Consider the following 18,781-nt stretch of genomic DNA (forward strand, 5'->3'; position numbering starts at 1 on the left):
CACTTCTCTGGGCCTCAGTTCCCCCATCTGACAAATGGGGATTGAGATGGTGAGCCCCACCTGGGATGGGGACAGGGTGTGTGTCCAACCTTATTTGCTTGTATCCATCGAGCACTTAGTAATAATAATAATGATGATGGCATTTATTAAGCTCTTACTATGTACAAAGCACTGTTCTAAGCGCTGGGGAGGTTACAAGGTGATCAGGTTGTCCCACGGGGGGCTCACGGTCTTAATCCCCATTTTACAGGTGAGGTAACTGAGGCCCAGAGGAGTGAAGTGATTTGTCCAAGGTCAGACTCAGCAGACAACTGGCGGAGGAGGGATTAGAATCCAGGTCCTTCTGACTCCCAGCTATGTATTTCGCTCTGAACAATCTATCCTGGTTAAGTGGGGAAGAATGAACTATGCCCTCATAACTGAGACCCAGCTGAAGGATCCCACAACCTCCCTTTCTTTTTCATTCTCGGTGGTTTCAATAATGTTTGGATAATCAAGGCCGAGGCTTCGCTCCTTTTAAGGTCTAGAAACAGTGTGGTTTAGTGGCCTGGAAGTCAAAAGGAGCTGGGTTCTAATCCCGGCTCTGCCACTTGTCTACTGTGTGACTTTGAACTAAATGCTTTACTTCTCTGTGCCTCAGTTCCCTCATCTGCAGAATGGGGATTCAATACTTATTCTCCCTCGTACTTAAACTGTGAGCCCCATGGGGGATGTGCTTATCTTGTATCTACCTCAGCGCTTAGTACAGTGCTTGACACATAGTAAGCGCTTGACAAATACTGACTGTGAGCCCACTGTTGGGTAGGGACTGTCTCTATATGTTGCCAACTTGTACTTCCCAAGCGCTTAGTACAGTGCTCTGCACACAATAAATACGATTGAATGAATGAATGATTATTATTATTATTATTCACTGGGCTTCAGTTACTTATCTGTAAAATGGGGATTAAGACTGTGAGCCCCATGTGGGACAGGGACTGCGTCCAGCCTGATTTGCTTATATCTACCCCAGTGTTTAGTACAGTGCCTGCTACATAGTAGGTGCTTAACAAACACCACAATTTATTACTGTTATCATTATTATATGCATGGCTACGTTTTCTGCTTTGGAGGGACTGTCACCCCCTTCAGCCAAGGACCTGCGTGGAAGCACCGCTTCGTCTCTCTGACAAAACAACACCCCCTGGAAGACCTGCTAGGAAACTGAGGTATTTATTCAGAAAAATGAAATTTGTCAAAATCAGTGAACAAAGTTCATTTTGTGACCTGATCTGACCCATCACCCCGCTCCGTAGCGACCGACCTCTCCCTGTCACCGGTGGCATCAGACTGTTCTCTCTCTCTCTCTCACGCTAACGTACAAATCGACCCGAGTGGAAAACGATCCGACCCACGCTGATTGACATCGAAGCTGCACTCTCAGTCTTCCTGGCTGTTTCCACCGTTCTACGTGACCGGTCTGGATTCTTCCAAGGGCCCAAGGCCACAGTGCCACATCTCCACGGAGGCCAACAGGTGACGTGATACAAAACCTTTTCTTCACCTCTTATTCGTTCCTCTGAAGTCAGGGTGCCGGGCCTGGCTCTGCCCAGGCTCCTTGCTAAATTTAAGCCAGGAGTTGCCAGCCTCCGAGGGTGGAAGCTTGGACGGGGACCATCTGATGGCTGCTGCCCACCACGGGCACGCCGTCTGCTCTGGGAATCAGACCACCTGGATCCTAGACCCGGCTAGCTGTGCCTATGAGAACGATGGTATTTGTTAAGCACCTACTGAATGCTAAGCACTGTACTAAGCGCTGGGGGAGGTGAGGGGAAGATACCTGCTTATCAGGCTGGGCAAAGGCCACGCGTGGGCTCATGCGTGCTCTTCTGCTGTGTCTTGAGCAGTGAGCCCACCGGGACAAACAGACCCCTCAGAGGGACATCCCATCGGGCAGCAGCTTGGCCTAGTGGAAAGAACCCAGGCTTGGGAGTCAGAGGATCCGGATTCTAATCCCAGCTCTGACCCTCACCTGCCACGTGACCTTGGGCAAGTCACTTCACTTCTCTGTGCCTCAGTTTCCACAACTAATGGGGGTTCAATACCTGTTCTCCCTGCCACTTAAAGACTGCGAGCCTCAGGTGGGACAGGGCCTGTCTCCAACCTCATTAGCTTATATGTAACCCAGCGCTTAAAACAGTGCTTAACACAAAGTACTTAACTAATATCCTTATCATCATCGTTCTGTTCCCACTCTCACCGCCACCCTGCAGCCAGTTATGAGCCAAACGAGCTTGAAGTGCTCTAGTCACACACATGCACACCAGTTGGAGACAAGAAAATAATTTCCTGGTTGGAGAAAAGTGGGGGTGGGGATTTTAAGGCCGCCACCAATGCAGCCAGGCAACACCGTGGCCTCTGGCTCCATTCAGACCATCCCCTCCCGGTCCCGGTCCCGGCCCGCCACCCGCCACAGCTCCAGCCTACGTCGGGCCCAGGACAGAGAGGGGATCTGGAGCCCTAGCCTAAAGCCTTCGTCATCTCCTGCTGTCTGCCATTCCGCCTTGGAGGCACACCAGTTTGGAACTGGGGTTGAGGGGTGGCATGTGGAGTGGCTGTGGAGAGCCTTAGGGGAGAGGCCAGATCCCGAGGCCATTTCAGGTCACCGTGCGCTGGAAGGCTCGGCTGAGGCCACGTGAAGCTGTCTCTGGTCAGCGGGGGCAAGAGGCAGCCGGGTTCGGGAAAGTTCTCAGAGGAAAACCAGCGTGCAGAACCGGGACCGGAACCAGGAGCGGGGCCAGGACTCCGCTAGCCCCGTCCTTGGGCAGAACAAGTGAGGCTCAGTCCGTTTCCTTCCCGTTACAGCCCCTGGAGGAGCAGAGATGCCCGCCCTGCAAAGAATACGCAAGCTTTGGGAGAGAGGAGCCCGAGGATTCTTTTATTTTTGCTGTCGGTCCTCTAAAGAGCAGTGAGCTGGAGGCCAGGTGAGGACGAGGCCTGGTAAGAAGGCCTGCTGTTGGGATAAGTGAGGGCTCTCTCTCCCTTTGCCCCCCTGCCCCGCCTCACTGCACTCAGCCCCAGCCCCCAACCTCTTCCAAACAAAGACAATGTGGTTTGGCAAGGGCGGGACAGCAGCTTACCCTGCTCAAGGCTGATGGCCACTGATAGGGGGGCTACAGAAGCCACAATCTGAGCCGAGCGCCCAGCCCAGCCTGGGGAGCCGAGCCCTTCATCCCCCGCCCCAGGATGAAGCTCCCTCCCCTCTTTGTTCCTCACAAGACTCCCTCCACCCAAAGAACATCCTCTTTCCCCCTGGAAAAAACAAAGGATGTGCTCACCTCCACCCCTGGCTGCCTTAAGCCATGAATCCAAGACCACCCCCGCCCTCAGAAGACAGACAGCCACCACTGTCCCTCAGAGGGCAGGGGAGGGGAGGGCCAGAGCTGTAAGTGTGGGCCGTACGTTCCCAGCCCGCACCCCTGCTCAGTCAGGAGCAACTGACATGGCTGAGCTGGCCAAGGAGGGCATGGTCAATAATTTAGTCACCTCCCTCCCTTAGAATACTGATACTAATGTTCTCCTATAGACCCTTGGATGTCCGAGGTCTGTGCTTGGCCCACAGGGTGGTGGTCTAGGGCCTAATCTTGAAGACCCCCGCGCCCAAGGACACTCCCCCTGGGCTCCGGGGGCGAGGGCCAAGCACCTCCTGGCGGGCTGCCGAGACCGGCTGATGTAGGGGCCCCACTTCATTAAGCCTGTGGGGGCTCCTCTTCCGGCGTTTAAAGCTACAGGACCTTGTAAACTTCTCTTTGTTGTTCAGCTTAGCGGGTCCCGGATGCGGGAAGGCCCCACGTTCAGGCTCGCCCGTCGTCCGTGCTCGGCGAGCTGCGGGAAGCTCCCGGGTGACCGAAGCTGCCGCCGCCACCGAGGAGACGTCCAAGACGGCGGCACGGGCAGGCTCCGGTCCGCCCCCGCCCCCTCCCACTGGGGCGGCCGGGGTTTGGGCCGTGTGGGCAGCGAGGGGGCAGAGGGAGGGGCCCAGGCTATATACAGGAATATGTTTCATTAATGGCTTGGTTTTTGTTTAGTGTCTCTGTTGGAACGGTGACCTGGGGCAAAGAAACCAGAAACGCTGCCCAAAAGTAGGCCAGAGCAATGCCGTTTCCATAGAAACCAGTTTGCAGCATTCCAGGACCCTCCCTGGCCCCGGCGGGGGGCGGGCGGGCAGGGGCCGGCGCGTCTCGGGGAGCGGCGCAGAGGCTAGAGGCGATTATCTCCGTTGACTCTGGTCCTCCGCAAGGCCCTAGGCGAGAGACAGAGGGAGAGGAAGCTCACGCGGCCGGACAGGCGGCACACCGGGCCGGCTCGTGGAGGCCCGTCCTGGCGTAATGGCTGTCCGGCTGACACGATGGGCAGTGGAGGGGCCATCGGCAGGGGACTGGGCACCGGGGCCACTGGTCAGGGGTGTCCATCCAAATCCCCATGAGCCGCCTCGTCAACTATTTCTGGAGTGCTGACCTGCCCCATAGGGGAGGCCCTATGGCTTCCATTCATCCGGCGCTTCTGCCCTCTCCCCATCCCTGCCCTCGGAGCAGCAGGAAGGGAGAGACAGGTTTTTTTTTTTCCAGCTGCCTCCAGGGAACATGGATCTAGACCGGCCTCAACTCGCTCTGGAGGACCCCCTGGGAAGGAAGCTGGGATGGGCTTGGTTAAAGACAACCCCGGCCTACTTTCCCACAGGGCCTGGATAGTTTTAAGTTCCAAAATTTAAACCCATTTTTCCCTCCTACTTGAATAATAATAACAATTACAGTAATAAAAAGAATTGTGGTATTTGTTAAGCACTTACTGTGTGCCAGGCACTGTACTAAGTGCTGGGGTGGATACCAGGAAATCGGGTTGGACACAGTCCCTGTCCCACGTGGGGCTCACAATGTGGGACAGGGACTGTGCCAACCTGATGAACCCTTCAAAGGGTTCTCCTCCTCCCTTCAAAGCCCTACTGAAAGCTCACCTCCTCCAGGAGGCCTTCCCAGACTGAGCCCCCTCCTTCCTCTCCCCCTTCTCCCCTTCCCCGTCCCCCCCGCCTTACCTCCTTCCCCTCCCCACAGCACCTGTATATATGTATATATATTGTATGTATTTATTACTCTATTTTATTTGTACATATTTATTCTATTTATTTTATTTTAATATGTTTTGTTTTGTTCTCTGTCTCCCCCTTCTAGACTGTGAGCCTGCTGTTGGGTAGGGACCATCTCTATATGTTGCCAACTTGTACTTCCCAAGTGCTTAGTACAGTGCTCTGCACACAGTAAGCGCTCAATAAATACGATTGAATGAATGAATGAACCCATATCTACCCCAGTGCTTAAAGTAGTATTTGACGCAGCAAGCATTTAAGAAATACCATAAAAAAGATACAATACAATGGTGACAGCCTACTTTCGCACACAACCTGGATAGTTTTTAAAATTTCAAAATTTAAGCCTGTTTTCCCTCTTACCTAGACTGCATCCGACCGATGAACTTGTATCTACTCCAGCGCTTAGAACAGCGCTTGACACACAGTAAGCGTTTAAGAAATACCGTACAGAAATAAAACAAAACATCAACGGGTCATGTCCTGGCTAAGGCAGTGAGAAGCGGCGTGGCCTAGTGGATAGAGCACTGGTTTGGGTGTCAGAGGACCCGGATTCTAATCCTAGCTCTGCTACCTGTTTGCTCTGTAACCTTGGTTAAGTCACTTAACTTCTCTGTGCCTCAGTTCCCTCACCTGTGAAATGGAGATGTGGGACAGGGACTGTGTCCAACCTGATCAACTTGTATCTACCCCAGTGCTTAGAAGAGTTAAGCACTTTAGTAAGCACTTGACAAGTACCATTGCTATCATAATTATTACTATTACGGCACACGGGGAGCTGAGATGACCGGTATGTCCGGCTCCCTGCCCTCCGAGGAATGTCCACCAGAGCTAGGAAGAGTGGGCATCGGTGGGGACGGCGAGGAGAAACAGGCCTGAACCTTGAAACCTGCATCCCACTGCAGCCAGGTTTGTAATGAAGGCCTACAATTGCTGAAGCAACCAGTCTCCCAGGCAGGGAGTTTCCCTGGCCCTGGCATTGTCCGTCCGTCCGTCCATCCATCCATCCATCCATCCATCCACAACTCCCTCTCAGCCCCGGCCCCAAGCCACCTCCTGTAGGAAGGGCGGGCCAGGAGGGCCAGCTTGGCCTCCGCAGCGCTCACCTTCGCTCCCGGACCTCGAAGTGCTCGGCCAGCTGCTCCGGGGAGAGGCGGAAGTCCTCAAACGGCTGCTGGTAGCGGGCTTCGAAGGAGCCCACGCGGGGCCGGCTGTTGAGGAGCTGGCCCGAGGAGTCGCTACCCCGCTCTCGCAGGGACGCGGGGCTGAACTGGCTCAGCTCGCCATTCTCCTGCTTTAGACGGCAAGACACGGCACCGGGTGGTCACTGGCGGGAGGGGGAGGCCTGGGGGGGCCGCGAGTCACTGGCCATCAGGCCGGACCCGGGACCCCACCTGAGTAGGTGAGCAGAGCCCCCCGGCTCCCAGAGGGTGGTCGGCACAGACCCATCCCCTGGCCGCAGGAAGCGGTCACGATTGTAGCCTCTGGCACGGCCCGACCTGCGGAAGGGCTCCGGCCCACAGCCCTGCTCCCCCACCCTGCTCCAGCCCGCGATTTGCTCCCCATGGCGGGGATGGGGTCCCCCAGCACCTGGCAGGCAGCGAGGGACCCTGCCCTGAGACAGACACGCGGCCCCTCAAGTCAGGACGGGGTGGGCTCACCTTGGCCGGGTAGATGTTGATCTTGATGAGGAGGGAAGCCAATTCCAAGTCCTCGCTGTAGTTGTTCTTCAGGGGCACCGCTCTGTACCCTGCAAGCCCGAGCCCCAGCCAACGTAAGAACTGGGTCTCCCTGGGCCACCCCCGTCTCTCCCCCGTCCCTAATTGCCCTCCATCTCTCTCCCACCCCATCACCCAGACGACGTTTCCTGTGGCTGTTAGGGCAGCTCACCAAGGGGAGCGGGTAGTGGAGCAGTGGTGCCCAGCCTGCCCTCCTGCCCCCTCCCCACCAAAGCAGGCAGACATGGCCCCAGGGCACGAAACTTTGGTTCTCTGGATGGTAACCAGAACCCCATTTACCATGGCAGCAAGGGGCTTGGCCCCAGAGGCCCCTCATGAGCCAGGGGCCCCAGCCTGACTCGACTGCTGGAGTCTGAGTCCCAAACCAAACAGTCCTCTAGACTGTAAGCTCGCTGTGGGCAGTGAACATGTCAGTTATATCGTACTTTCCCAAGTGTCTAGTACAGTGCTCTGCACACAGTAAGCACTCAATAAATTCGATCAACTGACAAACCTGCCCGGATGGGTAGCACACCCTGACTCACTTCCACACTAGCATGAGCGCCGATCATACGAACGAAAAACCTCGTGGACCCGGGCCGCGGGGATCTGCCCGTGCTTCGTCTGGATTGCTGATGGGGGATGCTACCAGCACAGTACCACACCCTCCCTTCAGGGAAACTAAAGGGCTTTTTATACTGCAGGAAGCTGCCATTTATTCTAGCTCTGCACCTCAGCCACTGAGAATGGGAGGGCAGGGTGCTCACAGGACCCCCAAACGGTCCCAAGTTGGAGGACTGAACGAGCACAAGCGACGCTCCTGGAAGAGCCCGTGAGATGGCAAAGAGGCGGCCTTGCCAGCTCTGAGGGCTCTTTGCCAGGGGAGGGTGGCGGGGCTATTGGCTGTTAAAGAGGGCACTATCTCTGTGGCCCTCATTTCTCCCCCGAGGCCTAGTCCAGCCAGCTGAAGAGGGAAGGGCAGACAGTCCCCGGCCTCGGCCAGCTCCTCCCCAGAGACGACAACCCTGGGCCAACAGCCACAGCCTATTCTGGCACTACTGGCAAAATCGCGGATGGCGGAGGCCCAGTGGCCATGTGAGGGTCACTTCTGGTCACTGGTGGTCAGGCCGGACCCGGGACTCGGGACTACCCCCCGAGAAGGTGAGCGGAGCCCTCAGGCTCCCGGTGGGTGGTCAGCACAGACCCATGCCCTAACTGTAGGAAGCAGCCATGATGGTAGCCTCTGGCACGGCCTGACCCACAGAAGGGCTTCTGGCTCTTAGCCCTTCTCCATGCCCCACTTCCAGCCCTCGATTTGCTGCCCACAGTGGGGATGGGATCCTTCAGGACCTGGCAGGCAACTGCCAGGCCGGCCCGGCCCAGCAAACTCAGTGACCAACGAGCCTAGGGCGAGAGCTCTGATGGACCCGTTGCCCCAGAGAAAGTGAACTTGCAGAGACTGCTGGAGGACTCACAGCCCATCTGCGCCCGGCCCTGAGGCCCACGCCTCACCTGATTTCAGTCCTTTCACCAGGAATGTGGCTTGGGCCAGGAAGTTTTGGTCACTGAACATGTCCTCTTCGTACACGACGAAGCGCAGGAAGGCAAACTCGGGGTTGATGATCTGGAACTGGAAGGGCTTGGGGGGCCATACGGGGTTCAGACCGTTGTCCACTATTTTCAGGGACGAGAGACAGACAGACAGGGGTTGGGGGTGTGTGTGCTGTAACCAGGTCTGGTCCCTTCTTGCTCTCTCCTTCCCTTCCTGAGCCCCACAAGGCCCAGTTACTCTTCCCTCAAGGTCCCTAGGAAGGAGCTGGAAGCCGCTCAAGGAATACAGTCCCTCTAGACCTTAAGCTCACTGTGGGTAGAGAGTGTGTCTCTTACATTGTTATAATCTCCCAAATCCTTAGTACAGTGCTCTGCACACAGTAAGCACTCAATAAATAAGACTGACTGACAGACGGACACACTCTGCCTGGCCTGCCGGCCCCCTCTCCTCTCTGGCCAGCATTGGGGGAAACATGTTTCCAGTGCCCAGAAGAGCACTGTCGGGGATCGGACCGGGCTAGCATGGGTGAAGTTACAATCCGGGCAAGGCCCCCCCTTCCACTGCCCTCCTCTGTCCTCCTGCTGCCTCGGTACCCTCCTGGCACCCCACCACCATCCACACGCTAGGGACTCACCCACAAATTCTGTCTTCTGCTTGGCGTTGTCATAGTCGGCCCCAGACACCTCGATCTCCACAAATGGGCACACGATGCCCCTGCCATTCTTGGGGAGATGCCGAGCCCCCAGGACCTGCCAGAAGCGGAAAGGGAATCAAAGATGGTTCTCTCCCACCCCCACAGCAACACGACTGCTCCACCCTTGGGCCTCCAACCCTGCCCGCTATGGTGCCGGGGCTGTGGAAACACTGTGCTCTTTGGCACGGCAGCCCTGGCACTGCCCACCTGGCACAAGGGAGGGAGGGGAGAAGGGAGAGGAAGAGGGAAAAAGGGAAGGAAGAGGCAGGAGAGAGGGAGGGAAGAAGAGCAGTTCCAAACTGGGCTTGGTCGGAGGAGTCCAGGTTACATTGGCAAGCCAGAGAACCAAGGACACAGGTGACGGCCCCCAAGGTGTCCTCCCAGGAGGTGAGGGGAGATGGAGCGGGTGTCCGGGAGGCAGCGTGTCCTAGTGGGAAAAGTCCAGGCCGGGAGACAGGGCATCAGGGTTTTACTCCAAGTTCCGCCACTGGTCTGCTGTGTGACTTGAGGCAAGTCACCTAACTGCTCTGAGCTTCCATTTCCTCATCTGTAAAATGGGGGCAAATCCTTGCTCTCTCTCCCTCTTGGACCATGTGTGGGGCTGGGACTGTGTCCTACCGCTCCTCTTGTGTCCCCCACTACTGCTTAACTTGCACTCAGCTCATCCCCTTCTAGACTGTGAGCCTGTTGGGTAGGAACCATCTCTATATGCTGCCAACTTGTACTTCCCAAGCACTTAGTCCAGTGCTCTGCACACAGTAAGCACTCAATAAATATGATTGAATGAATGAATGAATAATAATAATAATGATGATGGTATTTATTAAGTGCTTACTTTGTGCAAAGCACTATTCTAAGCGCTGGGGAGGTTACAAGGTGATCAGGTTGTCCCACAGGGGGCTCACAGTCAATCCCCATTTTACAGATGAGGTAACTGAGGCGCAGAGAAGTTAAGTGACTTGCTCAAAGCCACACAGCTGACAATCGGTGGAGCCGGGATTTGAACCCATGACCTCTGACTCCAAAGTCCGGGCTGTTTCCACTGAGCCACGCTGCTTCTCAATAACCAATATTAAACCAAGCGACCCACTGGAAAGGGGACAGAATTCCAGCCGGGGTACCCTGTGGGCCAAAAACTGACAGGAAACGTGCTCCCTGGTGGGTCTTGAGCCCCGCTACTGAGAAGCAGCGTGGCTCGGTGGAAGGAGCCCGGGCTTTGGAGTCAGAGGTCATGGGTTCAAATCCCAGCTCCACCGATTGTCAGCTGTGTGACTCTGGGCAAGTCGCTTCACTTCTCTGGGCCTCAGTTACCTCATCTGGAAAATGGGGATTAAGACTGTGAGCCCCCCGTGGGACAACCTGATCACCCTGTAACCTCCCCAGCGCTTAGAACAGCGCTTTGCACATAGTAAGCGCTTAATAAATGCCATCATTATTATTATTATTATTATTATTATTATTACTGAGGGGCAGGAGTGCAGTGCAGCCTTGGGCCTGGTCAGTGGCAGTTGTTGGCGCCGCCTGCCCTCTGCTGGTGTCGGGGAATGCTGCGCCGGGCCCGCCGACAGCCACCGCCCTGGCTGCTTGCCCTCTGGGCTACAGAGGAACCAACCAAGGAGCCAACTTGGTGGCCCGAGCCCCCGGCCAATGCCTCTTCCAGCTCCCGGGCTAGTTTTGGGAGCCCCTGACTCCTCTCCTTGAACAAGGCCTCTCAGCTCTCCTTCACGGCTCGCTCCCTCTCCCCTTTCCCACAGCCACTCCATCCGCTCTCCGTTCCCCCATCCCTGCAGGCCACCCCTCTCAGACCCATCCCCGGTCTCCCCCGCTCCCCTACTCCCATTAGTAAACCTCCTACAGCGGGCCCTGACAAGAGGCTTGGCCCCCTTTCAGCTGGGGCAGACCAATCGATCGTATTTATTGAGCACTTACTGTATGCAGAGCCCTGTCCTAAGCACTCGGGGGAGTACAATATAACACGTTTCCTGCCCACAACTAGTTTACCGTCTAGAGGGCAGATTCCTCTTAAGACCCCGCTGCCTCCTTCACTCAAGGCAGGTGGTGCCGGAAGGGTTTGATGGTGGCCAGGGCTGGCCCTGGGGGGCTGCAAGCTCTGGGGTGGGGAGGTGGGGGGGGGTGTCTGAGCCAGTGCCAACTTGCTCCTCTCTCCCCCAGGACCCGGGCACTATGATACCATGGCAAAGAGCCCCAAAGAGGTCATCTAGCAGCTGCAGGCTTTCCATCCCACCCGCTGAGGCCCCAAGCCCAAAGCCCAGGCCTGAAGTTGGGCCCCTAGTTGGTGAGAGATGGAGGCCCAGATGGACAAACCACCAGCCCCAGCTGGCCACTCCTCAGCAGCAGGGCCAGGAGTCCCTGACTGGGTCTGGACTGGTCCACCTCTGGGAACAGAGCCTCCGTTTAGCAGGACCTGTCAGCCACATGGACACAGGCATCCCTGGCCCCAGGCGAGGCTAATAATAATAATGGTATTTTTTAAGCACTTACTATGTGCCAGGCACTGTGCTAAGTGCTGGGATGGGCACAATAACAATAATAATAATTTTGGTATTTGTTAAGCGCTTACTATGCGCAAAGCACTGTTCTAGCACTGGGGAGGATACAAGGTGATCAGGTTGTCCCACGGGAGGCTCACAGTCTTAATCTCCACTTTACAGAAGAGGTAACCGAGGCCCAGAGAAGTTAAGTGACTTGCCCAAAGTCACACAGCTGACAAGTGGCAGAGGCAGGATTTGAACCCATGACCTCTGACTCCTAAGCCCGGGCTCTTTCAACTGAGCCATGCCGCTTCTAGAGAATCTCAACACAGTCAGGTTGGACACAGTCCCTGCCCCACACGGGGCTCACAGTCTTAATCTCCATTTTTACAGATGGGGTAACTGAGGCACGAAGAAGTGAAGCGTGTTGCCCAAGGTCACACAGCAGACAAGTGGCGGAGCCGGGATTAGACCTCCCAGGCCTGTGCTCAGCGTCCTCGGATCGGGGGCAGCGAGCAGGGCCGGGGGTGACCCCAACACCCACCTCGATGTTAATGGTCCACGACTCGAGGCCGCGGAGGCTGTTCTTGTCGAAGGGGTCGAAGACGTCGTCGCGCATGCTGCAGGGCTGCATCACGTAGCCGCAACGGCCGCTGGACATGAACAGCGCCTGGTTCATCTGCATGGGCTTGTCTGCGGGCAGGGGAGGGGCTGCAGTGGTGCCCGCGTCCACCCACGCCCACGCCGCCGCCCCGGACCGTCGGCTCCCGGCACCCCCACGCCCCAACCCCGGCTCCACCGCTGTGCTCCTCTGGGGCTCGCCCTCTGGACCCCTGCTTGACCCCCCCACCCCCTCAGCCTCTCCCCTCTGACTGGTATAAACATCAGCCCACCCGGGAGGTCTTCGCCGAGTCCGCCCCTCCTCCAAGTTTCCCAAGATGCCCTCATTCTCTGTTCATGTCACTGCTGTACCACCCGTTTAATAATTGTGGTATTTGTTAAGCACTTACTATGTGCTTAATAAGTCCTATCCCTGGTGAGGCTCACAGTCTCAATCTCCATTTTACAGATGAGGGAACCAGGACACAGAGAAGTGAAATGACTAGCCCAAGGTCACACAGCAGACGAATCCATTTCACTCTATGCCTCTCTCCTCCAAGACAGGGACTATGGCTGCTGAACACCACTGATGTATGCTTCCAAGGACCTACCTTTTCCTCTGCTCTTCCTCCCCTCCCCATTGATCCCACTCCCTCCCTCTGCCCTACCCTTTAATAATAAAAATAATGGCATTTATTAAGTGCTTACTATGTGCAAAGCACTTTACCCCTCCCCACAGCACTTGTGTATATTTGTACATATTTATTACTCTATTTTATTAATGATGTGTATATATCTATAATACTATTTATCTGTTTTGATGGTGTTGATGCCTGTCTACTTGTTTTGTTTTGTTGTCTGTCTGCCCCTTCTAGACTGTGAGTCTGTTGTTGGGTAGGGATTCTCTCTATCTGTTTCCGAATGGTACCTTCCAAGCTCTTAGTACAGTGCTCTGCACACAGTAATCGCTCAATAAATGCCACTGAATGACTGAATGAATGAATAATACTCTATCTCAGGGGCCACTCAGTACAGTGCTCTGTGTCCAAGGGGTCTAACGCATTGCCCCCAGTGTATGCTCAGCACAGCACTTGGCACACAGTGGGCACTCAGTACATCTAAGCTTCCTGATACACACAACCGTCCTGAACTTGGTCTGTGGAGACGGCGGCTCCAGCCTGTGACGTAGATACAGTGCTCTTCACACAGTAAGCACTCAATAAATATAATTGAATGAATGGAGTGCTCTCAGAGGACGGGGGCCTGGTGGAGAGGTGTCATGTCTACCAACTCTATCCTGTTGCCTTTTAACAAGAGCTTAGGACAGTGCAGTGCATGGGAGGCATTCAATTAATCCCCCAGATTGACTGGAGAGGGTGGAGGGTACAAAGGAAGACCTTACCTGGGAGGGAAGCCACTATCCGCTCTCGTGCGGGCTAGTACACTCGTGACTCAATCCAGGGTCCCAGCCAAGACCCCCGCCGTGCCCCCTCCCATCTGGTCCCATCCCTCCACCTTCCCCAGGGGAGGAGGGAGGAGGGCAGGGCACCCACCTGGGGTCTGGAAGTTGAGGGCGACAAGCTGGCTGCCGCAGATCCACATGGGCAGGGGGTCGTAGTTGGAAGAGTCGAGGCGCTGGCCTTTGGGGTATATACGGGATAGCTGCAGCCGGTTGTATTGCAGGAACTTCTTGCCTTTGCTCTTGTTCACGTACTTCTCGGCCTTGGTCTCGGGGAAGGAGGACATGTCCCTGTAGCAGGCCCTCTCCGTGCCGATCTCTGTGGGGATGGGACCGGCTCACTGCCCTGGCACCTCCCCTCGGACCCTCGGCTCAAAGCCCCCTGCTTCTCACCCGGGAGAGCCGAAGCTTCGTTCTGCATGGGGCAGGGAAGGTGGCTCTTGGGAGTGTCTGACAGATCTTCGTTGGTTGGGGGGGGCGGGAAGTCGAGCTGGTCAGCAGGACTTCAATGGGGGAATCTTTCTCCCTTCTCACCCACCCTGCCCAGGAAACCCCTCGCTCCACTGGAGGCTACTTGGTTGCTGATGGGTCTTATTACTGCTATTATAATCGAAATAACATTTGTATTTGTTAAGCGCTTACTATGCGCCAAGCACTGTTCTAAGCACCGGGGCAGATACAGGTTAATCAGGTTGGACACAGTCCCTGTCCCACATGGGGCTCAAATTCTAAGTAGGAGGGAGAAGGATTTAATCCCCATTTTAGAGAGGAGGTAACTGAGGTGTCGAGAAGTGCAGTGACTTGCCCAAGGCCACACAGCAGACATGTGACAGAGCCAGGATTAGAATCCAGATCCTCTGACTCCCAGGACCAGGCTCTTTCCCCTAGGCCACACTGCTGGGATGGTCAAGGCTGGGGGTCCCGCCCACAACTTCGGGGGAGAGGGGAACTGGAGGCCTCACAGCCCAGCTTGAACCGAGGGGGCCCTGAGCCAGCAGTTGGGGGCCAAGTCGCCATTTCTGCCTGCCACCCACCCGCCGAGTCCTGATGAACAAACTGGACTCCAGCCTCACTCATTCCACATCTCTAACAAGTCCCTGGGAGCCTCCAAGCAGAGCGAAGTCTCTCCTGGGAGTGGTGGATGGGATCCTCCTATCCTGGGAGTGGTGGAAGAGATTCCCCCTATCCCGCTGACCAGCCCCACCGCCCCCCCCAAACTGCCAGACCTTCCTGAAGCCTCTCCCACCTGAGCCCCACCGAGTCAGAGACCAATGCCAGGGGTTCTCAGGCCCCGGCCCCGGTTTAAGAGGCAGGGGTCGAGGCCTCGGCATGGCAGCCCCTCCCCTGGGGGAGCCGGTCCTTACTCTCTTCATCGAAGGGCACCGGCCGGCAGTAGACGACCAGCTCGGACAGCTCCAAGGCGATCTTCTTCCTTCGCTCCATCATCTTCCCTTCTGTGAGCTGGAGAGCCGCACGGACACCGCGTCACCGGACAGGGCAGGGCCTGGAGCCTGGAGCCCCCAACAACCCCCCTCCCCTCATGCCCTCCTGTGACCCTCCACCCTTCTCATTGCCGGGGGAGAGAAAGACAAAAAGAGTCACAAAGAGGCTGGGGTTGAGGGGCAAGGAGAAGGAGGTGGATATTTCAGGTGAGGAGCCAACCTGGACCAGTTAAAGGGTGGATGGACAGATGGGCGGGTGGGTAGTTGAACCTCCCCTCCCTTTTTGTAGCATTTGTTAAGCGCTTACTATGTGCCAGCCACTGTTCTAAGTGCTGGGGTAGATCCAATTTAATCAGGTTGGACACAGTCCCTGTCCCACATGGGACAGTCTTAATCCCCATTTTACAGATGAGGTAACTGAGGCTTAGAGAAGTGAAGTGACTTGCCAAAGGTCACAGAGCAGACAAGTGGTGGGACCGGGATTAGAACCCAGGTCCTTCTCCCCACTAGGACATGCTCTTTCTCCAGTCAGTCACCATGGCCAAGGGACTGAGGCCGTGGAGGGACGGAAGTCATGGAGGGACGGAGGTTGCAGGGGGAACTGTTGCCTGCAAGGGCCTGCTCTCCACCGAGGGCCAGGGGAGAGCTCCCCGCGGACCCGCTCTCCTCGGTGGCCGTGGGCTCGCTCGCTCACCCTGGCGTCCGCGGTCTGGGCCACCTCGCGGATCTTCTTCACCCAGTCCTGCAGGTCCTCCTGCGTGTCGGCCGCCACGTCCAGGGACCAGTGCGACAACGAGGCCATGCTCACGGAGAACACGTACAGCCGGCTGTTCTTCCCCTCTGGGCGGATGGCTGCCAGGGACGAGGTGGGACGGGTGTTAGCCGCCTCCGAGCCTCCCAGCACTCCCCAACCCCCACCCGAGGGTCCGGGCCCGGGCAGTGCTGGGCTCTCTGTCCACCCCCAACACCAGCTCCCGGAGAGGCCTGTCTGGTCACAGCAGGGGCGGCCTGAGAGGCTGGTGGCTGGAGGGTCCGGCAGCCTCCGTGACGGTGACTGAAGAGGCTGGTGATCGGAGGGCCAGGTGAGGCTGGGAGCAGCTCAGGGGTGACTGGGAATACCCGCCCCACGTTCATGGTTCCCAGAGAGGAGACAGTGCCAGGGGAACCATACTGACCCCTCCCCTTCCCAGTTCCTCTGTCCAACCCTGCTCCCAAACCCAGGCAACACTAACCAGACAGCACCCATATTCCCAGACCCGCGACCGGGTGAGGGATGACAGAGGGGGACGGAAATCCTCACTCTCCATGACAGTCCACCCTTGAGCTGCTGCCCCGGCTGTTGCCCCTGCCCCATGGAACCTCTGTAACCCCTCCGGCCCCCCACCAGAGAGAGCGAGAGCAAAAACGAGCTCGATTCTCCCCGCTCACCGATCTGACAGGAGGGCACATCCAAGACTCCTCTCAGCAGGTCCCCCAGGGGGCTGTTCTCGTCCAGCTGCTGTTGAGGGTGAAGCCCACAGGAGCCCCTTGGAGGAAGCTGGCCCCACTGGCCTCCCCGCATCCCCCCATGCTGCACCCCTAACCCCGGCTTTGACCCCCGATCGCCTCACCTCTCTCTCGGGCTCCAGGGCCGGACTGGCCATTTCCTCCACATAGTTGCAAGGGAACCAGAGCTGTTTCTTGCCTCCGTAGTCTCCCCTCCACCTGCGGACACAGCAGGAAGGGGCCGGGGGTCAGGTGGGACAAGATGGCAGGCGCTTACTGTGCACAGTGCTCTGCACACGGTAAGAGTTCAATAACTAATAATGGTATTTCTTAAGAACTTACTATGTGCCAAGCACTGTTCTAAGGACTGGGGTAAATACAAGGTAATCAGGTTGTCCCACATTGGGCTCACGGTTTTAATTCCCATTTTACAGGTGAGGTAACTGAGGCACAGAGGAGTTAGGTGGCTTGCCTAAGATCACACAGCAGACAAGTGGTAGAGACAGGGTTTAGAACCCACGTCCTCTGACTCCCAAACTGGGGCTCTTTCCACTAAGCCAAGCTGCTTCTTGACTGCCTGACTTCCAGCCTGGCCTCTGCCCTCCCTGCCGGGCTGTGATTCCATCCACTCCCACCTCCCCCAGCCCCGTGCCCAGAGCCAGCCTCCGCCGGCCGTGGCTCCGGAAGAGAGGTGGCCGCAATGCAGAAGTTATGGGGTTCAAACCCGATCCCTGCCCTTCAGCGGCCCCACAGCCGCTGGGCAGGACAACTGCCTCCTCCACACCAGTCACACCGTCCCCTCTTCCTGCCAGGAGCCAGATCATCCTTAATAGCGTCGCACCAGGGGTCCCCTCGTCTAGGACTGACACAGCCCAGTCCCAGAGCTCCACACGCCTCCTGCTCGTTCCCTTTCAGCTGCTCTGGTGAGCGACTGGGCTTTAGGACTCAGGTCCCGATCACCTCCCTTGGACAGCCCCGCCCCTCTGAGACATCATTCAACCCCCCAAAAGAAAGCTGAGCCGGAGGCTGTGGAAGAACAACGAGCCCTAAGAGCCAGGTTGGCGGCAAATGGGGAGCAGGTCTGCTTCCACGTCGAACTCCTGAAGCAGAATGTCTACTTTTGCCCCGTACCCTCGTCACCCCGGGGGGCCAATTTCCACTGTCTCCACTCAACCCAGGGCACCAGGCCCCGAAGCAGAACCGGGCCCGGCACTCACCAGCCCCCCTCCTGCTTTTCCACATTCTGGATGATGGCACTCTTGGTGAACGTCAGCTCGTCCTCCCGCTGGGCCTTGTAGTCGAACAGGGCCTTGACTGCACACTGCCGGGACAGGTTGGAAGACGGGCCGGGGGGTGTGGAGCGGGCCGGGTCACAACGGGGAGTGCAGGGGGAGTTGGGATGGCATTAGGAGAGGGTTCTGAAGGGGCACGGAGGGAGTGCTGTGGAGCGCAGGGGGGCCAAGGCATGGGGGGCACTAGATAGGATGGTGGGGGCACTTGAGGCCCATCAAACAACTGGGCCTCGATTCAAAAGAAATGGCAGCTCTGGCCTACCGGCCTCCTCGGGCCTGAGACTCGCTCCCAGCGGTCAGGGACGGGCACCACTCGGGACCAGTTAGGACCAAGCCCCCACGCAGCGTCCCAGCCCATGCCACCCTCAGCACCCTGAGAGCCGGTCCCACAGGCCGGACAGGTCAGCCGGAGGCAGCGGCTCGGATCCAAGCCGTCTGAGAACAGGACCCCCGGCCCCAGCATTCAGCCGGTGAGACATCACTGCTGAGGATCTGGGATCCAGTCTGCCCCCAGCCCAGGAAGGGATCCGGCTCCCGGCCCCACCCTCCCCTTACTGGGGAGGACCTGCGTGCTCTCCCAGAGCTGGAGCCTCCCAGGGCAGTGGACTGGGATTGAGCTCACAGTGGTGGTGAGATTGCCAGGGGCGGTGGGGTTCAGGGAATGCCCTCCCCCTGCCCCGGGCCCATTCCAAGGGAACCAGCGGCACCTTGAAGGTGGGCATCGGGTTGGCCTCCACGTAGAAGCCGGGGTTGCGGCCTTCGTACAGGGCTCCGTAGTCTGGCTCCTGGAAACCGGGAAAGAGACAAGGAGGAACTCAGAGCCAGCAGAGCCCTGGATCAGATGAGAGTGAGCTGGGGTGGGGTGAGGGGTCCCCACTGGGATACAAGGAAAGAGTAGTGGGGAGGGGAGGGAAAGGAGGCGGTG

At 57.2% G+C, this 18,781-nt stretch overlaps 1 protein-coding gene and 1 long non-coding RNA gene across 5 annotated transcripts in view; one reads left to right on the forward strand and one right to left on the reverse strand.

Moving 5' to 3' along the window:
• The first annotated feature begins 1,017 nt into the window (after positions 1–1,017).
• LOC119931347 lies at positions 1,018–3,871 on the forward strand. 2 transcript variants are annotated; one of them, XR_005452129.1, is made up of 4 exons: positions 1,018–1,208; positions 1,375–1,515; positions 2,845–2,963; positions 3,800–3,871. It is a non-coding gene; the product is annotated as an uncharacterized LOC119931347 (long non-coding RNA). The 2 variants fall into 2 exon arrangements; XR_005452128.1 differs by lacking the exon at positions 3,800–3,871 and having other exon boundaries at positions 2,845–3,075.
• A 330-nt stretch (positions 3,872–4,201) lies between these two features.
• Positions 4,202–18,781, reverse strand: part of PLCG1 (phospholipase C gamma 1) — an 88,142-nt gene continuing 73,562 nt past the window's right edge. Inside the window, exons 20-32 of one of the 3 annotated variants that reach the window (XM_038749960.1) lie at positions 18,564–18,641; positions 17,782–17,885; positions 16,690–16,783; positions 16,508–16,577; positions 15,774–15,931; positions 15,002–15,098; positions 13,732–13,956; positions 12,123–12,271; positions 9,027–9,141; positions 8,353–8,514; positions 6,784–6,872; positions 6,229–6,416; positions 4,202–4,282 (exon numbers count right to left, since the gene is read on the reverse strand). In XM_038749960.1, the coding sequence (XP_038605888.1) occupies positions 4,240–4,282; positions 6,229–6,416; positions 6,784–6,872; positions 8,353–8,514; positions 9,027–9,141; positions 12,123–12,271; positions 13,732–13,956; positions 15,002–15,098; positions 15,774–15,931; positions 16,508–16,577; positions 16,690–16,783; positions 17,782–17,885; positions 18,564–18,641 (1,572 nt within the window). In that variant the 3' untranslated portion in view covers positions 4,202–4,239. The remainder of the gene's footprint in view (positions 4,283–6,228; positions 6,417–6,783; positions 6,873–8,352; positions 8,515–9,026; positions 9,142–12,122; positions 12,272–13,731; positions 13,957–15,001; positions 15,099–15,773; positions 15,932–16,507; positions 16,578–16,689; positions 16,784–17,781; positions 17,886–18,563; positions 18,642–18,781) is intronic. The other 2 variants (XM_038749962.1, XM_038749961.1) reach the window with 2 other exon arrangements.

The sequence above is a fragment of the Tachyglossus aculeatus genome, chromosome 8 (genome assembly GCF_015852505.1).
Source record: "Tachyglossus aculeatus isolate mTacAcu1 chromosome 8, mTacAcu1.pri, whole genome shotgun sequence".
In the NCBI taxonomy this organism is placed as follows: Eukaryota; Metazoa; Chordata; class Mammalia; order Monotremata; family Tachyglossidae; genus Tachyglossus; species Tachyglossus aculeatus.